The 19,758-nt window shown below is 37.5% G+C and overlaps 1 protein-coding gene across 7 annotated transcripts in view; it reads left to right on the forward strand.

Annotated features, from left to right (window-relative positions):
- LOC150094297 (protein mono-ADP-ribosyltransferase PARP4-like) overlaps positions 1-19,758 on the forward strand; it is an 879,331-nt gene that overhangs the window by 343,508 nt on the left and 516,065 nt on the right. For all 7 annotated transcript variants that reach the window (XM_090411811.1, XM_090411815.1, XM_090411816.1 and 4 more), the window contains exon 13: positions 450-577. In XM_090411811.1, coding sequence (XP_090267937.1) covers positions 450-577 — 128 coding nt within the window. The remainder of the gene's footprint in view (positions 1-449; positions 578-19,758) is intronic.

Here is a 19,758-nt window from a genome sequence, read left to right on the forward strand (position 1 = left end):
TGGTGTTTGCTTGCCACCCATTTTAACACCCTCATTTTCCTGTCAGTCATTTTCAGTGGGCTACCCTGGGTGTTTTCCTACATGCCAGACATCTCCATTTGTTGATCACATTGCCAACCATTGATTTTGGATGGTTCAGTTGAGCGGCAGTGGCACGTATGATCATGCCACCAATGTGACAGCCTACAATGACATCTCTCTCAAAGTCACTGAGTTTACATTGTGTTGCCATATCTCCTTTATTCAACTGCTACAATGAAATATTGTTTCCTATTATATGTAGACCAGTTTTAATATTATTAACAAATCTGGAATGTTCCATAACTTTAAATAACAGAGGGTGTCCAGACAATTATTAGTAGAAGTTGTATGTGTTAACCTTTCATGTATAATTTTTCTCTTCTAATATTCTTACTAAATTTTCTTTGACTTTTTTTTAAATTGTTTAGCCCTTAAAGATATAACAGAAACAAAGATTTCTATACCTAAAGCTGGATTACAGAGTTCTGCAAAACAAAATGATCTCCCATTAAAAAGCGTTCATGTAAGAGCAAAACTTCTGGATTTAGTGGCAAAGGTTAGTCAATAAATTATTGCTGAATAAGTTTAGTAATCCTCATGTATTGTACACACATTGCCTTTGCATACAAGTACACATATCTTAGATCAGTGATTTGCAAAGCTTTCTTCTGCCATAGACTTTCTCCATTTTTTCATGCTCATATTTTTTCCTGATAAAACTACATTATGAATTATATTCACAGTCTAATTTCAGTTTCCTGCAAATGTTGTTTTTATTGTAAGCTGACAAAGTTAAACTTATAGTCTAGTTTTGCTTATAAATCAACCAACCTTTGCCAGCAAAGGTTGGTTGATTTGAAGAGCCTCTGCTACTAATGGCTCACAAAAAGTTAAGCAAGTTTGAGCACATTTAGTAGTTGGAAGGAGTTCAATCGTTCGATGCTGTTGGCACACTCTCCCTCGATGAGTCTTTGGACTTCCTGGAGGTGTCACATAATAATAATAATAAATATGAATCATGATATATCTCAATTTCAGAAAACTTATTTACATAGTTATGTGTATTTTAGATGCATGAAATGTTGGGTGATTTGTTTCACCCTTTTGCAAGGACAGAAAAGACAAGAAGAGAGGGAGAGTGCTGCTGAAGATAGCAGGGGAATTATCTCCACATAAGATAGAAATGAAAGAGGGAAATAGTGGCAGTGGTTATAATATGGAGGTTGACAGGAAAACATATTTAGTTGGATGATGCAATAGACCTAGGAATGTGGAGGGTGGTGATGAAGAAATGTATATATAACTTCGATTAGTTAACAAAGGAAGTATTATATAGTAGGGTAGTTATTATGGGTGATCGTCTGCTAGAAGGCCGCAAGTTGTGTGGTGTTGGAAAGATAAGTGCTATTTTGAGTAATAATTGACAATATTTCATGAATTTTAGGGTTGTATTATTTATTTTTGATAATAAAGTGTGTCTGCATGATTTTTGGCATGATTTCTGCCCGATTTATTAGTTGAAATTGCTTTTTTACATATAACACATCAGCAGTTACGACATCAACCACATGGGTGTTAATTGATGCGACTACGTGAGTGCTGCAAAAATCAAGTGGCATTATCGACATAGACTTTTCAAAAATGATTCAATGTCATGAGTGCAATATGTATGCATGGCAGAGTGTGAGATGTGTTTGTGGAGTGAGATAGAGAATGAACAAGAAACAAGGGAAAGTATGGATTTGTCAGAAGTGTGATATATTTTTAGACCAAGAGGCAATGAATGCATAACTGACTGAAAAGTTAGAAGATAGTGTACATGAAAGAAATGAAAGCTAGAGAACAGAGAAAATCAGGATAGTGGTATTGAAGAGACAGAAGTGCTTGGCAGTAGAAACAGTAGTAGTGTGAGAGATGAAGAGAGAACAGGAATGCAAGAGGAACAGGGAAACGGGGGGAGAGCCTGGATGGACAGGTAGAGTGGATGTTGAAAGTAGCAGTGAATGTGTGTGTGTATGAAGATGGAGTATATTGTGATGTGGGTAGGGAACTTGAGACTGAGCAGATATAAGTTGTAAGTGGTGCGGTGGGTAAATCACAACCAACAAGTGGCTTGGCTAGTACTGGTTATAGGCCTAAAAATGAATTACTATGTTTGTTTACAAATGCCAGACATATCAGCAATAAGGGAGATGAAATGGTTTCACTTATCAAGTTCATTCACCCCAAAATCATTGGAATAAGTAAAACATGGTTGAATGAAGATGATGTTCTAACATGAATAGAAATGGAAGGATACATATTTTGGTAGCAGTGGTTACAAGGCAGTGTGGTGTAACATGGAGGTTGACAGGAAGACATATTTAATTGGTTGTTGCTATAGGTCCCGTAATGTGGACAGTGGTGATGAAGAAATGTATAAACAACTTCAATTAGTTAACAAAGGAAGAGTAATTATTATGGGTGATTTTAATTATGCAGCATAGATTGGAATGAAGAGATAGCATTTGGGAATAAGGAAAATAAATTTTTTGAGTTCTTGAGAGATAATTATCTCTGTAAAGAAAGTGTCAATTCAGATGCTGACACATCTCAATCCTGCCTTCTCACAACTACTGCATTCCTGAATGGTGTGAATTGCTCGCTATTCCTTAAATCAAAAAGAAAAATCAATATGAATTGAGGACTTGCTAGAAATTTTTCCTAGTACATGAAAATCCTCTTACTAAAAAAAAAATAATTGAAATTGCACCACAGATAATCAAAGACATGCCTCCATGCCCCTTTAATAGATGGCTCAATGGATAGCTCCACTATGGACACCTCCACTCTCCCACAGGAAGATAAAACAATTAACATACCTAATGTGCTAAATTGAGTGGAATTTGTTGACGTCTTGGATGTTTTTCTGGAAGAAGTAATGATGGACACTGGCTATCCACAATTCTTGAAAAAGAAAAAAATTCAAGACTAATGAAAACAAAACTTCTTAACATAGAAAGCCAGAATGTTATCCTTCACAGGATACTTGCAGAAGCATCAAGAGCTTAGCAGGTCCAAGAAGAGAAAAAAGCAGGCAATTCGAAGTAGTAATGAAGACTGAGTGAACAAAAAAGAAAAACAAGTTAGAGGGAAATTATTTATGCAGACTCAGTGATCAGGGGAGTACTTCATGCAAGTGTGAAAAATCATGTTTCCCTGGTACAAAAAGGTAAATCAAAGGAAATGATTGTCTTGGTTGACACAAATTATTTGAGAGAGGCAAGAAGTATTCTATGAGGGAGGATGTAAAGGAGTCATTAGAAGAGGCAAAACTGAAGAGTGAAAAGGTGAAGATTGTAAATCTCCTGCCACACTATGATAGAGGCGAACTGAGGAGTAGGGTGTTGCTAGCTAATGAGTCTATACTTAGGTTGTGCAGAAAGAATGATGTAGGATTTGTGGATCTGTGGTCTGTATTTGACGGAAATAAGGATTTCTACAATGCTGATGGGCTGCATCTAAATTATTATTATTTTTATTATTATTAATAGATCACACCTCCAGGGAGTCCAGAGATTCATTGAGGGAGGGCATCTCACTACTCCACCAACCTTCATCATCTAACACCAATGCCATCTACCACCGACTACCACCACTAGTACTTTCACAGACGATCACGATATCACGAATCCCACCCACGGCAGAATTCAAACCTGCAGCCTTTTGGCTGGAGAGCGGATATGCTAACCACTCGGCCAACCAGGCCAGCAAATGGTTAAAGTGTTTAGAGATCTTTGTTAACCCTAGCATGATGAAGTGCAAATTCGGGAAAACTTAATCAATTAGGGTTGAAGCAGGTGAGTTTGTGTGATGGCACCCATGAGGTAAGTGCATGTGAGAATAACCAATTCAGGAAGTCAAGGTGGATGGGGGGTATAAGGGACGCTGCAGTTTCTATATACTAATGTCAGAAGTATCAGGAACAAGAAGGAGTTTTTGGCATTGGTTAGTACAACCTCAGCAAACGTCATAGTCATTAGTGAGACTTGGCTAGTAGATGATGTAGTTACAGGGATAGAATGTGAAGGGTTTAGTATTTTCAGCGAAGATAGAGAAGATACAAGGGCGTGAGAGGTACTGCTGATGATAGCAGATGAATTGCAACCAAAGAATAGGAGATAGGTGGGAGGATGGCTGTTCATTTGAAGCAATCTGGTGTGAGATTAAGGCTAGTAATACAGAATATACAGTTGGTTGTATATACAAAATATACAGTATATTCTGTATATACGGAATAAAATCCCTGCCCTATACTATGACCAGGGAGTTCCAGAGATGATCTGGAAGACATGCATCACCAAATTAGTACAATGAGTACAGGTCGAGTGATTATTATGGGGGACTTCAAGTATGGAGATATAGACTGGAAGGATGAAATATCACATTGCAGAAATGGAATTTACACATCTACTGAAAGATAGTTGCTCGAGGCAGCATGTGATGGAGGGGACTAGGGGTGTGAGAGTATTGGACCTGGTAATAGGATCAGAAGTGCTATCCATAACCAGTGTGACCACATTTTCTCCAATTGGTGGTGGGAGATTGTAATACATGAGGAATATTCTGTCAGGAAGGAGTATATGTGGAACTACAAGGCAGATGATTATGACAAGCTTAAATCTGTACCATGGCTTAAAACACTGCAGGGTAAGGATGTTAGTACATGGGAGATAGTTAAGGGTCATCTAGAGGAAGCAGTATTAAATTTTATAACTAGGGTAAGAAGGGGTAATCAGGTAGGAGTTAGATGGATGAGTCATATCATTAAGCTTGATCTGCAGAAAAAGAAAATGCTCTGGAGGGTATAAAAAGAAAGGTGACCAGCAAACTCATAAATAGTACAAGGTTCAAGCAAGAAATGTGACCAGCATGACAAGGAAGGCAAAATAGAGTGAGAAGAATTAGCCAAGCATTTGCCACATAACAAAAGAACTCTTTGAGATTTCCTTTGGCCTGCTTGGCTAATTCTTCTCACTCTATTTTGCCTTCCTTGTCATGCTGGTCACATTTCTTGCTTAAACCTTGTACTATTTATGAGTTTGCTGGTCACCTTTCTCTTTATATACCCTCCAGAGCATTTTCTTTTTCTGCAGATCAAGCTTAATGATATGACTCATCCATCTAACTCCTACCTGATTAACCCTTCTTACCCTAGTTATAAAATTTAATACTGCTTCCTCTAGATGACCCTTAACTATCTCCCATGTACTAACATCCTTACCCTGCAGTGTTTTAAGCCATGGTACAGATTTAAGCTTGTCATAATCACCTGCCTTGTAGTTCCACATATACTCCTTCCTGACAGAATATTCCTCATGTATTACAATCTCCCACCACCAATTGGAGAAAATGTGGTCACACTGGTTATGGATAGCACTTCTGATCCTATTACCAGGTCCAATACTCTCACACCCCTAGTCCCCTCCATCACATGCTGCCTCGAGCAACTATCTCTCAGTAGGTGTGTAAATTCCATTTCTGCGATGTGATATTTCTTCCTTCCAGTCTATATCTCCATACTTGAAGTCGCCCATAATAATCACTCGACCTGTACTCATTGTACTAATTTGGTGATGCATGTCTTCCAGATCATCTGTGGAACTCCCTGGTCATAGTATAGGGCAGGGAGTTTATTCCATATATACAGAATATACTGTATATTTTGTATATACAACCAACTGTATATTCTGTATTACTAGCCTTAATCTCACACCAGATTGCTTCAAATGAACAGCCATCCTCCCACCTATCTCCTATTCTTTTTAGTTGCAATTCATCTGCTATCATCAGCAGTACCTCTCACGTCCTTGTATCGTCTCTATCTTCGCTGAAAATATGATGGTCACAAGGTGTCAGAAGCAGATAAAATAGTCGAGTTACTGAGTGACCACTTTGCAAAGCTATGTTATCCTAGTGAGGTTACTGCTTTAACATATGTGACAGATACTAATGTGGTAACAGAGCCTCTGCCTAAGCTCTTAGGTTTCAGCTCTGGAGTTCCAAGGGAGTGGAAAGAGGGCCAACAAATTCCCTTGCATAATGGAGGTACCTGAGATACCGATTGAAATTATATATCAATCAGTATCTCAAGTGTGGTGGTAAAAGTACTGGAAAAATTGGTTAAAAAGAGAATTCAAGAATGGATTGATAAAAATGATATTGTATAAGGGATAACATGACTTTGTGAAGAGTAGAAACATTTAAGTTACTTAAAGTGTTTTACAGGATTGATGCAGGGGAAGAGGTGTTTCCGCACTTAGCTTATTCCTGGAAGTTTGATAATAGTGTGGTTAGTAGGGGTGTGAGGACTAGATTTTTTGCTTGGAGAGTTGTGAATGAGTGGAATGGGTTGTGAGAGTCAGTTGTGAGCGATTAATGGGTTCAAGGAGATGTATGATAGATTGTTTGGATAGTTTCTGTCTCCCACAACGAGTCTTTGGACTCCATGGAGATGCTTGTACAATAATAATAGTAATACCACCAAAAAAAAAAAAAAAAACTAATGAAAACATTTATACAGTGGAATTCTTGTGGATTCCAACAAAACATCAAAAACATCAGGGCTCTGTTGCAGAAGTATAAGCTAATATGCTTTTTGCCTGCAGGAAACATGCTTGAAACCCAGTGACAGTCCAGCAAAATTGGACTGTCATAGAATAAGGGATGAGCCTGCCTTTGGATGAGTTACCAAACTAGTGGACAACCACAATCTTTTCCATCAAATTTCATTTAGCACCAATGTTGATGCAATTGGTATTCAACTCCCATTCAACACTCTAATAACATTGTGCTGCATCTACCTTCCTCCTTCAATAGATATCTCTTCGGCTGACCTTGATGATGTGATAATTTTACCACTATCCTTTCTTTTAATTGGGGGGGGGGGGGTTAAATGGACACCACTCCATGGGTCATTGTCCGAACATCAAAGAAAGAGTTCGTGTTCAGTGTATGCTCGATGACAACAATCTCTCCCTCTTTGAACAGTGAAGCAATACATTGTTCCAGATTCCAAATCCAAACCAGGTTTACAATTTACTGCTATCCCTCTTCCCACTCTTCAAGTGGGAAGAGGGAGGGTGAAAAGAACTTAAATGGGAATGAAATTCTGAAAAGACCTTATATGGGAATGATCATTTCCTTGTGATATTGACTTTCTTTACATGAACAGCTGTGTACTCCATTTCAGATGTGATGGAAAATGGAGCAAGTTGGCTGGCCCACCTTCTCTACTTCAGTAGAATTTATTTCTGAAACAGTGAGTATTATCTCCTATCAGTGATGCAATAAACCGTGTGATAGTGTATTACATAAGCTGCAATAACTTGCAGTTCCTGAAATACCTGGTTGGTTTCCACATTTCCCTAAGCCATAGAGGAATAGTGATTGTACAGCAGTCAGAGAAGCTCAGAAGAAAGCATTGTGTATTTTTTGCAAATAACCCCAACAACAAACCTCATTGCTTTCAGATGTGCTTGAACCTGAGCAAGACACATCCATTTTCAGACCAAGAAGGAATCCTGGATCAACCAAGGCAAAGAAGTATGGTATAAAATCTGGAAAATGAAAGGTAGATACACCAGCCAGCAGCTCTCTATCCTTGAATATCATGGACATGACCTAACACAGCAGTTGCTTATGCACTCGTAGAGATTTTAGCAAAAATATCAGCAGTGTCTTCTTATTCCTCCAAGTTCCTTGCTCAAAAATGCAAAGCAGATAAATAAAAAATTCTGTTTTCTTCAACTAGTATAGAAGAATACAACAGACTGTTTCTGAAAGAAGAAATGAAAGTTGCTTTTGTTGAATGCCATGCAACTGCTGTTGGTCTCCAACTCCTATCCAACAGATAGGAGTTGGAGACTTAATTGTCAAGACTAAATTGTCAAGGGCACTGACAATTCTTTAGCCACTTCACGTACGACACGAGCTGGTACCATCCAATCCCACAGATGTATTGACATTGAGGTTTTGTAATAGACTATTCACCTCCACTTCATTCACCACAATTCCCGTATAAGCTATTGGTTCATTCATTCCTGCAATGTCACCACCTGGATGATATACTCTTGCAAAGTGCTCGCTCAGTAATTCAACTATATGAACTGATTTGGTTACCTCCCTACCATCAGCATTCTTTAAAATCATTCTGTCATATACATTTTTTCTTTTACTTGCAACATATCGAAAAAAACTATTCAGGATTATCTTTAGCCTGCCCTGCATGGCTAATGTTCTTTCATAATTCGCTTTTACTTTTTTTACCACACTTGTTACCCTTCTGGCCTGCGCTTTATACAGTTCATGTGCCTGCCAGTCACCTTTCTGCTTAAATTCCCTCCACAGTTATTTCTTTTTTTGCAGCTCAAGCTTAATGGTGTTATTCATCCATTTAATCCCTATTTGATTTATTATTCGGACTCTAAGTATACAGTCAGCCATTGCCTCCTGCAAACACTTCTTAACTGCCTCCGATGCACTATCAACATCCAACCCTTGCAGTTTTACATGCCATGGCACTGAACCAATCAAACTCCTAAGCTTGTCATACTTACCAACCCGATAATTCCACATGTACCCTGTCTTAATTGTAAATTCCACACCTTTAGCCACCTCCCAAGTCAAGACCCTGTGATCACTCTCACCAATTGGTGGTAATGTGGCCATATTCATTACAGCCAAATTCTCAGATGCAATTACTAGGTCAAGCACTCTCTGATCCTTAGTATTTTCCATTACATGCTGTTGCAGATAGTTATCCCTTAAGAACTGCTTAAAATCCAGTTCCTTCCTCCCATGTGTCCTCTCCTCCTTCCAATCAATGTTACCATAGTTGAAATCCCCCATTATTAAAAATATACAGTTGGGTACTAGCAGCACCCAACTGTATATTTTGTTCTGTTAGTCTCAATCTCACACCAAATATCCTCAATTGTGCTCTTTTCTCTATCCTGTAGTTCCACTTCTATTCTCCTTGGCTGTAGCTCATCAGCTATCATCAATAACACTCCTCCCCCCATTTTATTTTCCCTGTCACTCCTGAACATTCAATCCCACTAGCTATATCATCTTCTGTCAGTCATGTTTCACTAATGCCAATAACCTGTACCCTGGAAGTGCCAACCAAGGCCAAAAATTCTTCCTTCTTGTTCCAAATACTTCTGGCATTAGTATACATGAATTTCAGAAGCCCATTTGACCCATCCCTATTTTGATGCCTTATACTAATTATCCCGTTCTGATTTGTCCTTCGTACTCGCTTGGGCATATTACGCACATTCTTACACCCAACTGTCTCCCTAACGTCTGCATATCTACACCCCCCCCTTAATAACTCCAGTTTCCATGATTCTGCACATCCACTTCATTCAACAACACCTTTTCATGTCTCCATACACCAAATCCATTTAAATGTAAATCATCCATTTTATATAAATCCTTTTGCCCATCGAACTCACTCTGCACATCCATAAACTCCACACTACTCCTCCTGCATAATCCGTGCATGAAGTCATTAGCAATTTTGGCCCTCCTCCTATACTCTTCACTGTCATACCTCAGCAACAGACTCACCATCCTAACTCTCACTCTTCTCTTTGCTACCTCAAGCATCTTAGTCATTTTATGCATTTAAAATAAATACATATTATTGCTACTGCAAGTTTCAAAGTTTGTAGAACTTCAGGTAGTAGATGAATTTTATTGCCAAGTGTGGGACTACTACCATACTTATTGGACTTCTGATGTTGTGCTCAAAGAGTTCCATGTTTGGTCTCTGTAGCAGGGTTTTCAGATTGTCTAACCCAGGGATGGCCAATCTATGGAGCATGCAGAAAAAGTGATGCATTAGATGATTAGAGGTGGCACATTGGATCCCAATGATAATAATAAAAAAAGTAAGACTAATTATGCAAAAAACATTATTAACCAAAAACCAATTTGTTAAAAAGCTAAAATTTAGCAATTGCTTTTTTTTTTTATTGTTTCATGCATATCTTTTGCACATTCACTTGTTCTTGCTTCTGAGGTGCCAAATGTTAGTAACAGCAGTGCATCGCAAATTTTTGTCAGTCAGTTTACAATTGATACAGTTTTGTAATTTTTCAAAAATACCCATCACAGTGCAAAACAAAAACAGGTGATAGTAAGCATGAATTCAATGAACAGTGCAAAAATGAGGGAAATCGTTGTGCATTGTTTTTAAAAGACATGATCTTAATTGACACTATACAACACAACTTCAGACTGAAACAGAAGGAAAATTGAAGCTAGTGCTTCAGTGTGAGTTATGAAGAGAATATGTAATTCACAAAAAGGAAGAAATCAAAAGAATGTGAAATTTTTTGTTAAAAGAAGGCATGAAAGTTTGGCGATGTCAGAAGCATCCTAGGAAATTGCTTTAGCATTGGCCAAATAAACAGAAATCTTTCTCCAATGGAGAAGCAATTGTTAAGCCTTTGTTTCCAAATATTTATTGTGCTAGATGTCTTGGTGATAAAAGTATCAAAGGAAAGTAGATAAAATTGCTCTGTCAAAGCAGTACGAGACACATTGAAGAACTTTCTCATGATGTATCAAAATAGACTCTCAAAAATCTTATTAAGGTAATTAATGAGTACTTGTTTTTATATTAAATCAATATATCATGTATATATATTAACATATTTTTACAGGGAGTTTTTAAGGGTACAAGAGTTGTATGGCACATCTGAACTCATACGTGAGAAAATTGCCACATGGAACATAGAAGGTTGGCCACCCCCTGGTCTAAACCCTATCCCACTCATCCGCAGCACCAGTGTACAATAGATTTGCATCCTTTTCATGTGTAGGATTTGCATAAAACAATAATAATAAATATTTAAGAATTGAGTTTTCTGATGAACATAATAATGTTTATTGTAACATTGGTTTTATGTTTTTGATAATAAAGTTTGTGCTAAATTTAAATTATTTTATTGTTTCAGTTTCATAACAAAGAGAAATGATACATTTAAGAGATTAATAATTTATATTGAAAATTACATTTATTATGTTGAAAACTTTAAATTAAAACCATTCTAGACAATGTACCACTGGATGTGAAATTTATTAAATATTATGCATTCCAAAAAATTACTTGAATTCTTTGTATTGGATATAACACTGGGAAGTGACTTTACCTTGTTTTGTATTTAATTCTCTTGATACTGCAGTGGAATGTGTAGCTGCCAGAAGTTGATTTCTTGTATGTACAAGTTGGAAATAAGAGTGACTTTCTCAGCACCATAGCAAAACTGCAAGCATTTGGAAAAACGAATAAATCAACATTAACTAAATTATAGCTGGTGTGTATCTTTTATTTCCTTTTTGTTGTTACTCTTTTTTTCTTTTTGCTTTTCTATACTTTCCATATTCTTTACCATACTACTCCTGTTTTTACTTTCCTATTGTCATCCGAGAACATCAGGAAAGAGAGGATTCTAGTTATGTGCATGCATAGCTTTAGTTCCTGCTTCGGTAAGACTGGATTCTGACCAGTACCGTAAGATGTATGCTATATCAGTACAAATGGTATTTAATTTTATAACATTCAGGAATATCATCCATACATTTAACACCTTAAACCTCCACCTTCAGTAAAAGCAGGTTACATCAACTGCATATCTCAAATCCTCCTGTTGTAGCTCAGCAATTGGTGCTTAGTGCAGCTAAAAGAGCATGAAATGAAAGGGCACTCACATGCAAAACACCTGAATGCATTCATTACAAAGTAAGGCATCCAGCATGTTGTTGTTGTTGTGAGTCCTTGACTGTTGTAATATATGTTAATGTACCTAATTCTTTTATTTGTTGTAATAAGGATCACGATGACATTTCTGTTGTCTGCCTTTACTATAACTGTGTGGTTATGTTGTTCTGGAAGTCATTTGATTTTCACTCTTCACTGAGTGTGTTCTTCAAAGTCACTTTAATAATACTAGCTTGAGATAGCCTGAGACCAGGTTGAGAATACAATGCAGAGAATACAGATAAAGCATTAAATGAGCAATTCAGAGTGGTATTTCATCCATATGAATTTGTTATCATACAGAACTTGAGAACAGTGAGAAGGGCAGGGAAGGGATTGGTGCTAAGTGAGCAGAAGATATATGAGGAAATTGAGAAAACCTTATGTTAATAAGGCAGCAGGGCTGGATGATATATCCAAGTGTTTTGAAGGAATGTTTCAGAAAGTTATAAACAACTTTGACATACCATGAGTCCTAAGTTTGGCCAAATCCTAAATGAGTGAAAAGAGGACAAAATGTTGCTGCATCATAAGGTGTTAAGAGTTGTGTAGAAGTTATGAAGAAGGTAGAGTCGATCAAAATTCAGAATTGGGATGACATCAGTAGCATTCTCTTTGATGGACAACATAGATTGGTGCAGTTTGAAATGCTACAGATGCTATTCTTATGTAATGATGTCATAAGTGTCTAGCTATTGCAGCTTACCTTTCTCTCTCTCTCTCTCTCTCTCTGGAAGAAGCATGGACTTGGGACCCAAAAAATGAAGTTTGGATCTAATCAGTGCCCTGAAAAGCTAAAGCAAAGAACATCTGTCAGCATCCCAAGAAGTGAAGATTGTTCATTACCATGCAGAATTTAATGCGATACACTCAGTCACATGCTTATCAGTGAAGCAGTACAGCATGTAACAGAATGCATTATCCAGGCAGCAACAGTTTCCATTCCAAGAACATCATCTTGATTACCTCTCTGTACAAAGCCTTGTTGCAATCCAGAATGCCGGATAGCCAAAAAAGATCAACACAGAGCATAGGGTATATTTCATAGATATCAGCACCACATCAAACTTAATAGCTTTTAAGTGTATTCGGGCTAAAGCACGTTATGTGAAGACGTCATAGTCGAAAACAATCATGGATCCATTTTATCTCATCAGTTAATCAAATGACCATTGCAAAAATTTTATTGGATAAAATCCAGTAAATTAAAAGTAAACATAGAACACACCATTCATCTGCCTTAGACAATAATGTAAATGTTATTGCTGATCTGAAAGCTATTTCAGACACTTTGGGAGAAATTTTTGCTAGAATCTCAGCAACAGGTTCCTGCTGAATTTTTAATATTGAAAGAGCAACAAGAGTAACAGAGGCTAAATTTTTCTACCAATGGACTTGAGCTGTACAATCAGCCATTTGTTAAGGAGAAACTAAAAAGAGATATTTTATTGTCTCACCCTAGTACTCTGGGGCCTGATAACATCCATTATGAAATGATAAAACATTTTCCATCATCTTCTATGGCTCTCCTTCTCTTAACATATAAACAGAATACTTGCAGAGGAAGAGTTTCCAGATTCTTGGCATCAGTCAGTTGTCAGTACTATCCCAAAACCAGGAAAGGATCCAACATGTGCAAATAATTATCATTCTGTTGATTTTACCAGGTTCCTTTGTAAAATATTGGAGAAAATTGTTAATGTTGGACTACTTCTCTGGTATTTAGAAAGCAACAATCTTCTCTCCAATATGCTTTTGTGGACATTTTCAACTTTGGCCATTTGGTCCATGTAGAAACATGGAAAAAGCTTATGACACAGCCTGGAGACATAACATATTAAAAGATCTCTATAACCCAGGTCTCAGAAGATGCCAGGCTGTATCATCAAGAAAAGGGTTTTTCCCCAAGGTTATGTGTGACACTTTTTTGCTATCAAAGTTAACTGATTCATTGAACAGTTTCTCTCACTGTAAGCAATACTTTATGTTGATGACCTCACAATTTACTGTGACTCTCGTAACATTGAGGGTATTCGAAAGACAACTTCAGCAAGCAGTTGATCGTGTTTCTCTATGGACTGTTAGCAATGGATTCACATCAGATCTTGAACTAAAAATGGGACCAACTGTTGTTCCAGTAGCAAAGAAGCCAAGTTCTTGAGACTTGTTTTTGACAGAAAAACTTACATTCCTTGCACACACATTCACACCCTATCCTCTACTGAGTGGGATGCTAATTGATCTTCATTGCTTTATCTTTATTGTGCACTTATACGTTCAAAGCTAGATTATGAGTCTCAAGTCTATCGTTCTGCAAGGCAGAATAACCTGCAATGGTTGGATCCCTTCAATCAGGATATGCTGAATAGTTACTGGTGCCTTTTGCACATCATCCACTCAACACTTACATTAAAACAGTTATCTCTTAACTGTATCCTAAAAGTAAAATCTCTTCTAGAGCATCCCATGTGGACCAATCTCTTTTCTCTGTGTTGGGAAAAGAGATTGGTCCATATGTTTAATATTACACACACGCCAGACTGCCATTTGTCCTTTTAGCATGAATGTTGACAACATTGTCTGCACCAAACCTAACAGCATCCCTCTCTCTCTCTCCCTCTATGGCAGGATTGTACAAATCTTGCAACCTCTCACTTTGTCAACTACAGGTCTCATACTCCATCATCTGTCTACCTGCAATTCTTTAATGCACACCAAGTAGCCTACTCTGCTTTCTTGCCTCTCTATACTGATGATTCAAGAACTTATCCGTTGGCTTTGCTGCTGTGTTTCCTGACATTGCTGTCTTCAATTGGATCCCACTTGAATTTCATGTCACTCAGCTCACACTTGTGCATATAAAAGAAAACTGCTGCCAAAAGTGTGTAATATATGCAGACTCATTGAGTACTTTACAGGCTGTTTCCTTTCCTGTGTAATCCACATCCAGTGCTGTGTGACATGTTATACCTGTTGTACAAAATGAAGACTCTTAATTATATAAGTAAAGTGGATATTAGATCTAGCATTATTTTCAAGTTGAATGTAGAAACTATGAACGTTTTGTAAAAACAAGTTGACCAGAGAGCTTATGGGAATATGCTCACTGGCATTCATGAGTTGCTTTAGTAAGGACTACTTAGAAAACATAGATGCTACCCAAGCATATATGTATTTGCTTTCTATTAGTCCATTTTGATATGGTATCATGCTTGGGCAGCGGCTATGTTTTCTAAATAGTCTCTGCTTAGACAACTCATGAATGCCAGTAGGTGTATTCCCATAAGCTTTCTGGTCAACTTGCTTTTAAAAAACTTTCATAGTTTCTACATTCAGTTTTGAAATAATGCTGGATCTAATATCCACTTTACTTGTATAATTTTGAATCACCGAACTGTGAAGCCTTTTGGCCCTTTATTTTAGTAAATAATTTTATATACTGACTGAGAGTTCACTTACAAAAAAATACACCTCTCTGACATTTCAAGTTACTTAGTACTGAATGAAATTTTTTGCTCTCTTAAGGTTTCTGAGGAAAACTAACCAGTTCGAAACAGCTGTCAGGCCAGTGAAACCTTATCAAAATGGACTACTAGAAAGTGAATATATAGATGCATTGCCTATGTTTTCTAAATAATTTGTGCTAACGCAACTTATGGGAATATGCTCACTGGCAACTGAATGCCAGTGAGCATATTCCCATAAGAACTCTGGTCAACTTATTTTTACGAAACTTTCGATGTTTCTACATCAGCTTTGAAATAATGCTGGATGTAATATCCACTTTACTTAAATAATTTTACATTGCCTTTTGACTCGTTATTTTAGTGAAGCTCCTTAGATTTTGATGTTTGGCTGTGCTAGATTCCTGACCACATTGAAATTCAGGAAATGAGACTGCACCTGCTAGATCAGCTCATATTTTGTCCATGTACTATTTGACAGTAATATATACAGACAACAGACAATTTATAAGATCAAAGCTAATTGCCCAATGGCAATAATCATTGCAGGAAGCACTGACATGCAAATTACATGATGTTAATCTGAAATTGGCAGTCCAGTCAATGTGGAAGCAACAGAGGAAGTTGTTCTTTCTAGGCTCTGCATAGGTGACAGTCATCTCCAACAGTCTTATTTACTGAGGGCTGATGACCCACCTATGTGTGAAAAATGCAACACACATCTTACTATTTATCATATTCTGGTGAACTACCAGCGCTTCACATGAGAGAGGAATGAAAATTTTACCTATCTATGTTGATTGAATTTTAATGGTATAGATGCAAACACAGATTGATAAGAAAATAACTATTTTATTAAATTAAATGCTAATATTTTGCTGGTATTATATCCATCATCTTCAGAGCATATAAACAAAATTTGTTACAGTAGTGAGACAGACTCAATCATGTGTGACAGTGGGACTAGTATGAGTAATTGTAGCATGCAACACAAAGACTAAAGTCCTAATTAGGTGCCATCTAAGTTTTAAAAAAAAAAAAAAAAAAACTAATATTAATTTGGTCTTAGGATAACTGTCTCCCAAATCTTGTGTGATGCAGGTGAGAAAGTTCAGCAGTGAGAGCAATGTCATTGGAACAAATTGTTCTAGCTCTATGGGTTAGTGTTTTTAAGATACCATGTTGTTGAGAAGAGTGATGTTGTGGTTGTTTGTCTAAATATCTTCCTGTATGTGTGGGTTTTTCTATAAAAACCAAGAATGATTGGAAGACTTGTGATAAGTGTGTCCAGGAAGGGTAAACAGTCATTGGCTTCTAGTTCCATTGTAAGGTGGATTTTAGGGTGCTGGCTATTTAGATGCACTAAAAATGTATTCAGTGTGTCTGGACCATGTGGCCAAATAGCAAACACATCGTCAACATAGCATAGCCAGAGACTAGGTTTGAGAGTGGCTATATTGATAGCTAGCTTTTCCAGATGTTCTTTGTAGAAGTTGGTTAAGGGGGGAGAAAAGGGGGGATCCCATAGCTGTCCCATCTAATTGTTTGTATATTTTCCCTTTCCATGTAAAATAACCTGCCTGTACTGTGAATTTAAATAGCTGAAATATATCAGGGGGAAATTGTGAATTTAGTAAGTTAAGAGTTTCAGTTAATGGTACATTCGTGAATAATGAGGTGATATCAAAACTTACCATTAAGTCTGAACTTTTTTAAGTGTGGTTTCTAATTTAATTTTAAGTGTGGTTTAGAATGAAAATACCTAAAAAGTATTTTCATTCTAAAATACGTTTTAGGTGAATAAGATTTTTAATAAAAGAGGGAGAATTGTTTATGAAAGTGGCTAGTAGTTGGGCTAAATGTTTAGCAAGTTTATTATTATTATTATAATTATTATTATTAAACAAGACCTCATGGAGTCAAAGACTCATCTAGGAGGTCCTTTTATCTCACACACATCTCATCATACCGTGTCTTAAACGCATTCAAACTCTTTGCAGACACCACACTCTCAGGCAAGGCATTCCAATCACTCACAACTCTGCATGAAAAAAACCTCTCTCTCACTCCCCTACTCACATCCTCTTTATACAGTTTCCAGGGATGACCTCTGGTTCTCCCCCTGATCTCCCACTACTCTCTCTAGAACTTCTCCACCATTGATCCTATAACAACCCCTTACCAACTTGTAGGTCTCTATCATATCTCCCCTCTTCCTTCTCTCCACTAGACTCTGCAAATTACATCTTTTCAATCTTTCCTCATACTCGACATTCCAGAGGTCAGAAACTACCTTAGTCAGTCGCCTTTGGACCCTCTCCACATCTCTTCATCCTTCTGAAATCCAGGTGACCAAATCTGAGCACAATAGTCCATGTGTGGCCTAATCAAAGCCTTATACAATGGAACAAGAACCTCCCTACTTCTACACGTCAGTGTTTTACACATCATTCCCAGAAGTCTTTGTGTTATCTTCACAATTTTGGCGATGTGTCCCCTAAATTTTAGTTCCTTATCCACTATCACTTATTTCCCAGATCTCTTATTTCCTCTACTTCCAACAATATATTCTCACCAAGCATAAATTTCTGCATCCCATCTTTGTTTTCCAAATTTTAAGCCCTTACATTTTGCAACATTGAACTCTCATCCCCATTTGCTTGCCCAATCACTCAATTTATTCAAGTCTTCTTGCAAGGCCACAACATCTTCACTACTCTTTATGGTTCGTCCCAACTTTGCATCATCCACGAACAACTGAATATCTCCATCCAAATCTTAACCAATATCATTAATATACAAGTTAAATAGTAATGGCCCTAAAACAGACCCCTGAGGCACTCCACTAGTGACTTTCCTTTTCCTGGATATTGCACTCCCATACACAACTTGTTGATACCTATCAGATAGCCAGTCTCCAATCCAATGCACTAATCTAATATCCAACCCCATCTGCTCTAGTTTAACTGTCAACTTATCATGAGGTACTCTATCAAAAGCTTTTGCGAAATCAAAGTATATTACTGTGTATCCTTCTCCTCTGTCCAAGGAAGCAGTCACTTTATTGTAATAAGTAAGTAGATTACTAAAACATGACCTCCCTTTAGCAAATCCATGCTGTTCATCAAAGATTATACCTTTGTTGTCAACCCAACTCTGGATCCTAGTTCTCACAAGCTTCTCCAACAACTTAACCACAACACCTGACACACGAATAGGCCTATAGTTTGATGCTTGAGTTCGATCACCTCCTTTATGAAGTGGCACAATCTTGCCCTCCTTCCACTCTTTAGGGACTTGACCAAGTGCAAGACTCATATTAAAAAAATATGTCAAGGCAGGTGTCAACTCTCTGGCACATTCCTTCAGAATACGTGGTGATATATTATCAAGTCCCACAGCCTTATTTACATCTAGTTTACTCAACTCCCCAAACACCTCTTGCTCACTTACAGTCAGTCTCTCCTCCCCATAATCAACTGCTCTTAATCTCTCCATGAAGTCACATTCACAAGATTGAAAGATCTTTATGAACTGCTCATTAAGTATCTCCACCACACTTTCTGCAACAGATGTCTTTATACCGTTTCCTCCAATCAGTGTCATCCTTCCATAATCATTCTTTCTTTTGCTGGCTACATATCGAAAGAACTCCCTAGGATTCTTTTTGGCTTCATTAGCTAACTGCTGTTCATACCTCTCTTTAGCTACTCTCACCAACCAAGTCACCCTCCTTGTCTGGTCTTTGTAGACCTCATGAAATTGGTTACTTCCACTTCTCTTATGCTGCCTCCACAATGCCCTTTTTCTCTGTATTGCATGCTTAATCTCTTTATTCATCCATCTCACACCTAACTTATTTAACCTTCTCACCCGTGGTATACATTTAGACATTGCATCCACTAAATATTTTTTGAAAATCCCCAAGCTGCATTGATCTCTTTTCCAGCTAACTCCTCATTCCATGCTACACCTGCAAGCTGTCTCCTGAGCTCTTCATAATCACCCCCCTTGTAGTTCCACATATACCCTTTTTTCACAGGGGTCCTTGCACTGCTGGCAACCACCCAAGTAATCACCTCGTGGTCACTTTCACGAATTGGTGGATGATTTGATACCTCATTGATAATTACATCCTCCGATGAGATGACCAAATCCAAGGCCCTTAATCCTCGTGTGCCCTCTGTTACATACTGTCTGAGGTAGTTATCCCTCAAAAACTCAAGAAACTCATTTTCTTTACTTCCAGTTGCTATCTCTTCATTCCAGTCTATATTGCCATAATTAAAATCACCCATAATGATCACCCTTTTCTTATTTGCTTGGCTTATTTGACTAGACATTTCACTATCACCACCATCCACATTACCAGGTCTATAACAGCATCCCACCAAGTATTTGATTCTATTCACCTCTATCTCACACCATACTGCCTCAAAACCACTGGCCCTATTTCCCCCT

Source organism: Typopeltis vanoorti, chromosome 22 (assembly GCF_054136105.1).
Source record: "Typopeltis vanoorti isolate ZY-2024b chromosome 22, IOZ_Tvanoo_1.0, whole genome shotgun sequence".
Lineage (NCBI taxonomy): Eukaryota > Metazoa > Arthropoda > Arachnida > Uropygi > Thelyphonidae > Typopeltis > Typopeltis vanoorti.